This window comes from Bombina bombina, chromosome 6 (genome assembly GCF_027579735.1).
Source record: "Bombina bombina isolate aBomBom1 chromosome 6, aBomBom1.pri, whole genome shotgun sequence".
NCBI classification, from domain to species: Eukaryota; Metazoa; Chordata; class Amphibia; order Anura; family Bombinatoridae; genus Bombina; species Bombina bombina.
The window spans coordinates 900,116,338-900,129,136 of NC_069504.1; the positions used below are offsets into that span (position 1 = coordinate 900,116,338).

Consider the following 12,799-nt stretch of genomic DNA (forward strand, 5'->3'; position numbering starts at 1 on the left):
TTACAGCTGACCTAGTCTACCTTATAAGCTGAGCCCCATTCACAGCTCTCTCTTACACTGGACCAGCGTGTCTGCTGCAGGCTCAACCCACTCTTCCTCTTGCTGGTATAGCCTCAGTAAAAGTTCTTACTTCATTTTCTTGCATTGGTCTAATTATTTTCTTTGCTTCTAACACACGCTGACCCAGTATAGACTCTCATATGTCTTGATTATGGTCTCAGCTGATTTTGCTTTAACCCCTTAATGACCGAGGACGTACGCCACACGTCCTCAGAAAAAAGGCAGTTAACGCCTGAGGACGTGTGGCGTACGTCCTCGGTTTGGAAAGCAGCTGGAAGCGATCCTCATCGCTTCCAGCTGCTTTCCGGTTATTGCAGGATGCCTCAATATCGAGGCATCCTGCAATAACAATTTGTACCCCTCCGGTGCAGAGAGAGCCACTCTGTGGCCCTCTCTACACCGGCCATCGATGGCCGCAATCGTTGGTGGGTGGGAGCTGCAGTGGGAGGCGGGTGGGCGGCCATCGATGGCTTCAGAGACACAGAGGGGGGCGGGATCGGGGGCGGGAGAGTCAGGGGTGCGCACAGACACGCGCGCGTGCACGTGGGATCGGTGGGCGGGCGCGTGCACGGGAGGGAGCGGGTGGGAACCGCTTACACTACAGAAATAATTATGTAGTAAGTGGGAGGAAGAGGGGGAGTAAATGCCCCCAAAAGCTAATCTAAGGGATCTGGGAGGGGGTGGGGGTAGGGGTAGGGGTTGGTCGTGGGGAAGCTACACTACAGCTTGTAAAAAAAAATAATACAAAAAATACAAAAAGAGGAAAAAATGTTGTTAACTGGGTACTGGCAGACAGCTGCCAGTACCCAAGATGGCCCCCAATAAGGCAGGGGGGGGTTAGAGAGCTGTTTTTGGGGGGGATCAGGGAGGTTGGGGGCTAAGGGGGGATCCTACAAAGTAGCATATGTAAATATGCTAAAGATGTATTTAAAAAAAAAAAAAAAAAAACTTTTATTTTAGTACTGGCAGACTTTCTGCCAGTACTTAAGATGGCGGGGACAATTGTGGGGTGGGGGAGGGAAGGGAGCTGTTTGGGAGATATCAGGGGGTCTGATGTGTCAGGTGGGAGGCTGATCTCTACACTAAAGCTAAAATTAACCCCGCAAGCTCCCTACAAACTACCTAATTAACCCCTTGACTGCTAGCCATAATACATGTGTGATGCCCAGCAGCACTTTGCGGCCTTCTAATTACCAAAAAGCAACCCCAAAGTCATATATGTCTGCTATTTCTGAACAAAGGGGATCCCAGAGAAGCATTTACAACTATTTGTGCCATAATTGCACATGCTGTTTGTAAATAATTTCAGTGAGAAACCTAAAATTGTGAAAAATTTAGCGTTTTTTTTTAATTTGATTGCATTTGGCGGTGAAATGGTGGCATGAAATATACCAAAATGGGCCTAGATCAATACTTGGGGTTGTCTACTACACTACACTGAAGCTAAAATTAACCCTAGAAGCTCCCTACATGCTCCCTAATTAACCCCTTCACTGCTGGGCATAATACACGTGTGGTGCGCAGTCGCATTTAGCAGCCTTCTAATTAGTAAAAAGCAAAACCAAAGCCATATATGTCTGCTATTTATGAACAAAGGGGATCCCAGAGAAGCATTTACAACCATGTATGCTATAATTGCATAAGTTTTTTGTAAATAATTTCAGTGAGAAACCTAAAGTTTGTGAAAAAAATTGTGAAAAAGTGAACATTTTTTTTTATTTGATCGCATTTGGCGGTGAAATGGTGGCATGAAATATACCAAAATGGGCCTAGATGAATACTTTGGGATGTCTTCTAAAAAAAAATATATACATGTCAAGGGATATTCAGGGATTCCTGAAAGATATCAGTGTTCCAATGTAACTAGCGCTAATTTTGAAAAAAAGTGGTTTGGAAATAGCAAAGTGCTACTTGTATTTATGGCCCTATAACTTGCAAAAAAAGCAAAGAACATGTAAACATTGGGTATTTCTAAACTCAGGACAAAATTTAGAAACTATTTAGCATGGTTTTTGTTTGGTGGTTGTAGATGTATAACAGATTTTGGGGGTCAAAGTTAGAAAAAGTGTGTTTTTTTCTATTTTTTCCTCATATTTTATAAAAATGTTTATAGTAAATTATAAGATATGAGGAAAATAATGGTATATTTTGAAAGTCCATTTAATGGCGAGAAAAACGGTATATAATATGTGTGGGTACATTAAATGAGCAAGGGGAAAATTACAGCTAAACACAAACACCGCAGAAATGTAAAAATAGCCTTGGTCCCAAACGGACAGAAAATGGAAAAGTGCTGTGGTCATTAAGGGGTTAATGTGATACATTTGTGTTTCTATCCTCCTGCTTGAGTTCTAACAAATAAAGATATAAAAAAAAACACACACTGGCCCAGCCTATATCCATACCCTGGAACCCTATTATTTCCTCTTTCTTTCATCTCCACTAAAATGCTTAACACTGTGCTGACTCTTGCCCAGCTCCATTCATCCCTCTCTGTCACCCTAGCTAAGATCCTTTTTTTGGCTTTGCAAACAAACATATACATATTTAGACCTGTATATATCTCAATTTTAAAGCCCTTTGCATGCCTGTTTTTTGTATTTTTATTTTTAAATATAATTTTGATGTGTTTTGTGCAACTTTTTTGTTGAGCATAACAGTTAATAAGAGCTCTGAAATCATGCTGTTCTGCCGTTAAATTCAATTGTGCTCCAGCAAATACGTTTACTTTCAACCTGTAATACGCATGCTACTTCCAACATGCGCAAGGAACCCCTTTTCACTTACACGCAACAGTTAGTGCGCCACTCATGATCTATTCCTTAAAGGGACAGTAAACTTAAAAAAACTTAAATTATGTTTACCTGATAATTTTCTTTTCTTCAGATGGAAAGAGTCCACAGCTGCATTCATTACTTTTGGGAATTCAGAACCTGGCCACCAGGAGGTGGCAAAGACACCCCACCCAAAGGCTTAAATACCTCCCCCACTTCCCTCATCCCCCAGTCATTCTGCCGAGGGAACAAGGAACAGTAGAAGAAATATCAGGGTGAAAAGGTGCTAGAAAAACAAAAATAACAGACGCCCCACTGAAAAATACGGGCGGGGAGCTGTGGACTCTTTCCATCTTAAGAAAAGAAAATTATCAGGTAAGCATAATTTAAGTTTTTCTTCATAAATGGAAAGAGTCCACAGCTGCATTAATTACTTTTGGTAAAACAATACCCAAGCTATAGTGGACACTGAATGCAAAAACGGGAGGGTACAAGAGGCGGCCCATTGTGAGGGCACCAGGCCTGAAAACCTCTATGCAACAACATCCCGATTCGTCCGAAGCTGAGAACAACTTTGAAAAGGCCCAAGGACCCTGAACGCAGATAGTCCACAAGCCTTGCTAGAGACCACAGAAACTAGACTCGAGTCAACAGCCTCCAGGAGACACTGTCGCCCAGCAGTTGGTCTCCAAACAACACACCCCTTACTAAAGAAAGGGCACAAGCTACTGTATTCTTCCACAAAGAAGAAAAGATACGGAAAAAACATGAATGTTCTTGTAAAGCGCGGCTAATCCCCCTTAAGGGACTCAAGGTGCTGCTCATCTTATCAACCTCGAAAGGAGGAAGGCTGAGTAGACCTCGCCAGGGATCGAACTTGCAATCCTCGGTTTGCTACAGCGCAGAGTAGCCAAAGTGCATTAGTATGCGGAGCTAGCTGTCCAGCTAGCATAAGGAACTCCAGATCAATAGAGACCCACCAGTCTCATAGAAACAAGGGGAGGCAACGCCCAGACCCCAGAAATACAGAAACCACAGGAAAAGGCCGGGAGTCTGAAACAGAGAGGATCTTCCCCTAACAGTGCAACAGCACTCTAAAAAGCAACTCAAGACAAAGGTCCCCAAGTCACAAAAAGGTAGCTCAGAATACCGAAATATTCAGAAACGAAACCTCGTGCAGAAAGCTCAGATAGGTCTGACGAACACCACCTGAAGCAAAAACACTGCACACTGCAATCATGTAAAAATGAAATACCTGCAGGGCAAGCAGAAAGCAGCTGAAGATAAGATCTTTCAGATTGCTAAGTATCCACCAACCAGCGGATAACGTTGCAGCTATCTAAGAGCCGCCAGTCCTTCCCCAAACCTTGAACATGGAGAAAGTTGAAACCTCAAGAGGCTAACCTACCTCGAATGGTCCGAGGACGAATTTAGCAGAGCAACAGATCTCAGATCCTGCTCCAACACCGGACCAGCCCAAGCGACAGACATGTCTGATAGACAGAAGGGACAGAAAGACCCCAACCACAAGCCCCCAGGGAATGGAAGGAAAAAGGGGGGACTCACCCACCCCAATAGAGCTCGGGTGCCAACCAAATCCGCTCCTCCAAAATAAGGCACTCCCAAGGAGAACCCCCTGGGACCTGGAACAGAGAAAAGTGCAATAGATTCGTAGGAAGACCTGTCACAGCTCTCTTAGACAGTCTCTACATAGAGAGATCAAATTCCAACAGGTGGAACAGAGCCCACAGAGCAGCAGATGTTGCCCCTTACAGAAATAAGCCACCTGATCCAACCTCCTACACACAGGGCAGGACAAAGACCCTCCAGAGAGAGGAAACCACAACTCATAAGGAAGACAAACTATCCCCTCCAAAGGGAAGGGCACAGATAAGAACAGCGTACATGTCCACAAGACATGAAGCCATAGTATGATCAAAACACGGACCGAATGAAAAAAAAAAAGCATCCAGACACCACTGTTGACCCAACAGAGAAAAAACTCCCCATGAAGAGGAGCACACTCCGTCCGAAGGACACGTCAGGCCTTAAAGTTTATAACCAGTACCCGAATGTGGATGTGAACTCTGGCCTTCCTGCTTGCAAGCCCAATGAGCTAGCCCCTATGTCGCAACATAGGGTCCCTGAAAAAACTGGGTCGTCCAGAACCAGTTCACAGGATCATAGGTCTCCAGACATCCAAGAAGGATCAAAGACAAGAACCCTGGACCCGGGACCCAGAATAGTCCTAGAACGTACGACACCCCCAGGGAACACAAGAGACCCCGTCTGAAGCAATCAGACTCACAGGGGATGAAAACCTGGAAACCCGGAGAACGGGTACAGGACTCACTCGTAATTCCCAGCCCAAAGGGAAGAGAACACCCTTAGCCGGAGGTCAACACCCCCCAACAAGGTGCTAGGCCACGACAAAGTCACGCAATTTCTCTGGAGCCCAAAGGCCCCAAGGGCAACACTAAGGGAAATGAGAACGAGAACAGTCACCCGAAAGAGAGTAGAAAGAAAGGCTAGTCTCCATAATCCTTTCAGATTAACGTTTCAGAGGACCACACCCAGGGGAGAAGAATGCAAAGCATCCCGAACTCAGACAGAAAAACACCCTCTAAGCAAAAAGCTTGGAAAAAGAGACACCTCATATCACCCCTGATATGGAGACGACTAACTCCCGAAGGAAGAAAGAGCCTCACGGCCTTCACTTCCTAATTAAGTGGCCAAAACTGCCAGAAAAAACGGACGAAGTGCAGAAAGTCTCAACCCAAAGGAAGAGAGCCTCTAAAAGGAACAAGTCCTAAAAGGACACTTCCAAAGAGAGCATGAAAGGCAAAACCGTAAGAACAGCGGTATTAAGGGCCTAAATCCTCCAAGCCTCCAACCCACAACGGGAAGGAACACTTTAGTTCCCGGAAAAATTGGAAATGACTGAGCATGTTGCCGCGGATCTCAACGGAGTCCCGGCCCACTAGTTTGAAAGGCGAATGAGGACTGAACCAATCCCCCATGTCCCTAAGCAACCACGGACCCTCAAGTCCTCTCAGGATGCTAGTTAAAGCTTGTAAAATAAAACAAGTAAACAACACAAATCATATTGTGATCACTAGGCGTCCTCACCGGACCAACCGGACATAAAAAGGCGCCACGTCTGAACTAGGCCTCAAAGACAGAAGGATTTGTACCCAGTCAGGACCAGCCTGAAACCAAGGGCCCCAGCACTGTCAAGGCCACATAGAGTCTCCCCCAAGATGGAGGGATAAAGAACAGTCAGACAGACTTTTGTAAACAGTGCCCAGGAAGAACGGACAGACCCGCAGGACTAGCCCAACAGGGGTCCGACACTTCCAAGCTCAGAACTGGAAAAGGATACACAAACAATAAAGATTATAGGAAGATTACTTCATCCCCTTATGTCTATGCATGCAAGCCAGTCGAAGATTAAGACTGAGAATCCCAGGAGGTGCGGATGCGCCAGCGCCAAACGTGGAACCGTGTCGTAACCTCCGGTGTGAACAGGCCACACTCCCTAGAAGGATAAGTAGCGTTTGGGTTACCTGCATGCGTAGTAAGAGTTGGTGGTAGGGAACTCGTCTCGTAAGAAATAGAATCCCCAGAGACGGATGGCTCAGTAGGCACCTGATTCCCCGATCCCGAGGAACAGTGGACTCTAAAACGGCATTCGGAACATAACAGATGGGCATGTATCACTCGGCCCAATTCATATTCTTCACAAGAAGTAGAGTCTGAATCAGAAAAATCTGAATCCTCCATAACTGGGACACTGAATAAAAATTGGACCAATAAGAAAAATCTAAATGGCACCATACACCACAATGGCTGGGGCACTCACCACCTCCAGAGAACAAGACACCAGCGGACCAGGATTTCTCCGTCGCCACACGGTCAGGAAAGCGGAAATGGGGTCACAAGGTAAACCGCGCAGTCCATGCAAAAGTGCGCCCGACCGTAAAGGCCGCGTCACTAGACATAGGCCGTTATGTTCCAAAATAGCCATGAGCCGAAGCAACACTACACAGTAGCAGACAGAATCACATAACAAACATGATTATAAACCCCCCTGTTCAATAACCCCCCTCAGGAGATATTAACCCTTGATTCCTAGATACAAAAAGGAGCCTTACTGAGACCCTATGTTAAAGTTATCCCCGAAAGGTTGTAGCCCCTCTCTGATAAACAGTTGTAATTACAATACATCTATGATGAAGGTAACATGAAATGATCTTATCGGAATCTACGCCGTGGAACAGGAACACAGCCCTTCAAGTGTGACAGATAGTAGCCATGGACTTGAGAGAAAAAAGCAGGCAGTGAAACTCGTCAACGCTGATTGCTTGTGGAGCTTTTAATATGAGTCGGGACGGTTTCGCAGAAAGACTCTCCCTGCATCTCCGGATTCTAACTTTCACCCATGCTCTCACTGAGAGGCTGACAGGACTACTTAAAACTCCAGTCCCATGCCGAAGAGTACTACCCTCCATAAGAGACTATCGAAAACTTCTGACACTTCTCTGCCAACCTCCTGGGACGAAAGGCAAAGAATGACTGGGGATGAGGGAAGTGGGGGAGGTATTTAAGCCTTTGGCTGGGGTGTCTTTGTCTCCTCCTGGTGGCCAGGTTCTGAATTCCCAAAAGTAATGAATGCAGCTGTGGACTCTCCTTTTATGAAGAAAAATTGCTATATAATTCTGCACATAGTGCAGAATTATATAACATTATCTTAGCAGCAGCTTTCAAAAACAAAAGCTAAGAATTTTTTTTGCTATCAAACTTACCTGGTCTCCTCTCCAGGCTCTTCTGATTGAGTCTTGGTTTTCGAAATAGCTTCTTGTGCGCCAGATTGCACCATTGAACTTAATGTAGCTCGCTCCCGTGAAGCACTTTTGAAAACCAAGACCCGATCAGAAGAGCCTGGAGAGGAGACCAGGTAAGTGCAAGTTTGATAACAAAAATATCTCAAAGCTTTTGTTTTTGAAAGCTGACGCTAAGATAATGTTATATAATTCTGCACTATGTGCAAAATTATATATCATTCTTTTTTAAGTTTACTGTCCCTTTAAGAGGGATAATCCCTAGATCTGAGTTCTGTTCTGCTGTCTATTTGCAGAATTTCTCTTAGCCCACCCACACCCACAAACCAACCAGACACAGCCACCGACTGCCCCAGACATGCCCATTATACCACCCACTATCCACTCTTGACCCCACCTCCCAAAACAGCTCCCCACCCAGAAAATTGGTCCATAGTAAGTGCTATTGCATTTTCTTTTTTCATTTATATTTAATGGTCCATTAAAGGGAGAGTAAACACCAAAAATGTTATTGTTTAAAAAGATAGATTATCCCTTTATTTACCATTCCCCAGTATTAATATTAATATACTTTTTACCTCTGTGATCCCCTTGTATCTAAGCTTCTGCAAGCTGCCCCCTTATCTCAGATCTTTTGACAGACTTGCATTTCAGGCAATTAACGCTGACTCTTAAATAACTTCACGGGCGTGAGCACAATGTTATCTATATGAAACACATAAACTAATGCCCTCTAGCTGTGAAAAACTGTAAAATGCTTTCAGATAAGAGGTGGCCTTCAAGGGCTTAGAAATTAGCATATAAGCCTACCTTGGCTTAGCTTTCAACTAAGAATACCAAGAGAACAATGCAAATTTTATGACAAAAGTAAATTGGAAAATTATTTAAAATGACAAGCCCTATCTGAATCATGAACATTTAATTTGGACTTTACTGTCCCTTTAAGGACCCTTTAGCTTTAAAATAAGATGTCTTAACCTTTTTATAGCGAAAACAATTTAAATAGTGCTCTTTCATGTATCTAATAACATTTTTAAGAGTTTTGTGTCCCTTTAAAATAACATATAATGTTGGTGTGGAAAAAAATAGGATGAATAACAAACAAATTCTCTGAAGAACTTCCATCTTTATAATGGGTCAGAGGTACTGAGGTCATATTACACCACACGTGTAGACTTTTCACTACAATGTCTTTTGGGCTTATGCTATTGGCCTGTGCTCTGTAACAGAACAGGGAAAAACCAAGTGCATTCTTGCAAAAAAAGGAGATTATTGCACAATCCCAATCCAATTTCTGTTACTGGGACTTGGGCAGATTTACTGCTATTCTCATAGCTAGGTGGTGCTGGATCCTTTCTATTTATATCCGTTAGCATCCACTCAAGGAAGCACAGACGGATTAGAGGGTAAGCCCTTGATCTCTCACTAAAACCCCACTATTCAGAGTTTATGTGATTTACCTCCTGTAACCTTTTGCACAACATCAGATCACCCTCTGTGATCTACATACAAACACCACATATTGCAAAGTGCTGCTTTATAAAACATACATGCCACGCGGAGTACCTCTTAGCTATTTATTTATAAGGCAAAATTCAGAAACATTATTTGTATTGGAAACAACTATAAGAAACAAGATATGTTTTATATATAATAGGTACTATAAGCCTGCATGAATTGTGTACAATGCATCTTATGTTGTATCGTCTGTAAATGCTGTATTATTAGTCAGATTTCAGTGCAATAATTTGGCACAATTTCAGTTTTTATACTCTAAGAGGTTCTAAAGAGACATTATTTTTTTATATATGCATAGCATATATCACCAGTTAAGCACTGCATTGCAAAATGCCTACATTTAAAGAAATGTTTAAAACCATTTAACACTGCTATTTTATAAGCCCAATTTACAAGGTTTTGAAAATCAAAAGCAGTTGAGGGATACACATTGGAAACACCTGCTGGAATCTATGTTTCTGGTCTACTTTGCTGTGGCCAATTAGAGACCAGTGTAAATGAGGCTGCACTAATTACTGATCATTTGATAATTACTGATAATGGGCTAGAGTACAAGTGGAGTGCTGTCGTTAACGCAAGATCGCAGTGTTCTTAAACCGCCAGCCCCCCACCGCAAACAAAACCTCTACACTATTAACCCCTAAACCGCCAGCCCCCCAATGCAAGATAACCCACTGACCTAACACCGCCTAAGTTAACCTAAAATAAACTAACCCTACCTTTAAAAAAAAAAAAAAAAAAAAAAAACCCTAACTACCTTTAAAGTGAAGGTAAACTTTGATGAATGAAAGCACATTTTTTAAAAATACTATTAAAAACAGGGGCACTTCCATTTATCAAAGTTTAGAAATCAGCCGTTTGTTTTAAAAACGTACCTTTCTTCTTTTCACAGCCGGAGCGGCTTCCCCCACCCGGACATCCTTTCTTCACACGTCAGCAATGACTAATCCGGCTTCCTCCAATCTCGGCTTCCCCCCAGGGGAGTCATTGACTGATGCCATGCCATGATTGGAGGAAGCCGGATTAGTCATTGCTGACGTGTGAAGAGAGGATCTCCAGGTGGGGGAAGCTGCTCCAGCTGTGAAAAGAAGAAAGGTAAGTTTTTAAATAAAACGGCTGCTTTCTAAACTTTGATGAATGAAAGTGCCCCTGTTTTTAATAGTATTTTTAAAAACCGGGCTTTCATTCATCAAAGTTTACCTTCACTTTAAAAAAACAATAAAAAAAAAATCTTACCTTTTTAAAATAATAAAACCTAGAATTACTATTTAAATATAAAAACCTTACATTACTATTTAAAATCAAAAATACTAACATTACCAAACAAATTACATTACTTTAAAAAAAAAAAAAACCCTACCATTGCTTAAAAAAAAACAAAAAAAACCCTACCATTACTAAAAATTTTTTACCATTTTTTAGATTATATTTTTGTATTTTATTTTGGGGGTGGGGGTGTTATTGTTAGAGGGTTTTTTTTTTTCAGAAAAAGAGCTGGATCACTTTAGGGCAATGTAGAGGTTTAGTTTGCATTGGAAGGCTGGCGGTTTAGGGGTTAATAATGTAGTGGCGATTCGGGTTAACGCGCGAGTAGGGTGTTAGACTTTTTTTTTTTTGCTCCATTGACTTCTATAGGTCAGTAGGTTATTGTGCTTGCAATATTGTAATTCCGTCTTTTTGCGCGAGTTGGGTTAGCGCTGGTGTGATAAATTTACTTTCAACTCGTAATACCAGCGCAACCCGACTTGTGCAAAAGATTTACAGTTAGCGCTGTAGCGAAAGTTCTAGTTAGCACTCCACTTGTAATCTAGGCCAGTATTTGACAAGGATTCATGTCGGATATCACTTAATTGCTAAACCAAGGTAGAGCTAAGCTAATCGTGTGCAAGTAGTGGAGTTTTTCATGTAATTATGTGCTGTACTTCAGGTCTTAAAAAAATAAATTTGACAAAGCTATTTTGGATTGTGCTCAAGCACAAGACTTAACTCACCACTTGTAATACAAGCACGAGTGAGCTAATAGTCTTGGCCGAGTTAAGATGCTTTGGTTAAAATATTTAACCATCCACTTTTAATGCCACATTGTGTGTTATTTTTTTAGCAAAGTAAGCAAAAAAAAGTAAAGCACCCTGTGCTATTGATTGAAGTCCTAGAGTACTCAGGAAATGTAGTGATCTCTCTCTGGGATGTCTATATTAACTGGCAGTAGAGCATATGTGAGGTTAATCCGAACTGCTTTCCTTGCCCACAGTAGCAGCAGCTTTTATTGCAGATTGTAACTCCTAATGTTGCAGGGACCAGAAGACATTAGATCACATCTTTCTCAAACTTCAGCTTGTTTTCTTCTGCAACACCCAAAATGTCTTCAATTTCCTGCACAGTTTCCTAAAACAGAAAAACAAATTGTTACTTCTTGGTGTATGAATTGTATAACATAAAACAGCACAAACCAAAAGCTTTTTAAAAGGACAGTCTAGTAAAAAAAAAATCTCTGATGATTCAGATAGGGTATGTCATTTTAAACAACTTTCCAATTTACTTTTCTCATCAATTTTGCTTTGTTCTCTTGGTATTCTTAGTTGAAAGCTAAACCGAGGTAGGTTCATATGCTAATTTCTTAGTGTTTGAAGGCCGCCTCTTATCTGAGTTCATTTGAAAGCTTTTCACAACTAGAGGGCGTTCATGTGTGCCATGTAGATAACACTGTGTTCACGCGCGTGGAGTTACCTAGGAGTGAGCACTGATTGGCTAAAATGCAAGCATGTCAAAATAACTGAAATAAGGGGCCAGTCTGCAAAGGCTTAAATACAAGGTAATCACAGATGTAAAAAGTGTATTATTATAACTGTGTTGGTTATGCAAAACTGGGGAATGGGTAATAAAGGGATTTTGCTATCTTTTTAAACAATAAAAATTAATTCTGGTGTAGACTGTCCCTTAAAGCTGCTTTTTAACCTAGACATTTTTGTATTGTACACATCTAAATAAACTGCTTGCTGTTCTTACCTTTTCTTCCTCCTAATGCTCAATAAACGTCCTGCAATTGCTTGATATAATTCTCACACTGAGTTTAGTTTACTCCAATAACTATTAATATTGGTCCATATAGTTCCCTCTAGTGTACCATGTAACCTCTTTTGTATTGCTTCATAATCTCCCAATGACTACTCCTAATGGTCCAAATACTGTTTTTATATAACCCCCTTGTTTTGGTCCGTATAATATATCCCCTACTGATTCCCTCTTTGTAATTTCCCTTTAGCTCTCCATAACTGCTACCTATTATTCTTACGCTTGTCTCTGCAAATGATCTTGTTCCATATAACGTCTTCCTATAACTCTCCCTATTGTAAATTATGGCATTCATTATAATATGTTTTATTATGTGTGTGCAGTAGAAAAAAAACATAATTTATACTTACCAGATAAATTCCTTTCCTTCTTGGCAGGGAGAGTCCACGACATCATTCATTGTTACTGTTGGGAAATACAACACCTGGCCACCAGGAAGAGGCAAAGACACCCCAGCCAAATGCTTAAATATCCCTCCCTCTTCCCCTATCCCCCAGTCATTCTGCAGAGGGAACAATGAAAAGTAGGAGAAAC

General features: G+C 41.9%; 1 protein-coding gene across 1 annotated transcript in view; it reads right to left on the minus strand.

Annotated features, from left to right (window-relative positions):
* Positions 1 to 11,500: 11,500 nt before the first annotated feature.
* IQCH (IQ motif containing H) overlaps positions 11,501 to 12,799 on the minus strand; it is a 369,607-nt gene continuing 368,308 nt past the window's right edge. The window contains exon 21 of the mRNA XM_053719577.1: positions 11,501 to 11,578. Within this exon, the coding sequence (XP_053575552.1) occupies positions 11,501 to 11,578 (78 nt within the window). The remainder of the gene's footprint in view (positions 11,579 to 12,799) is intronic.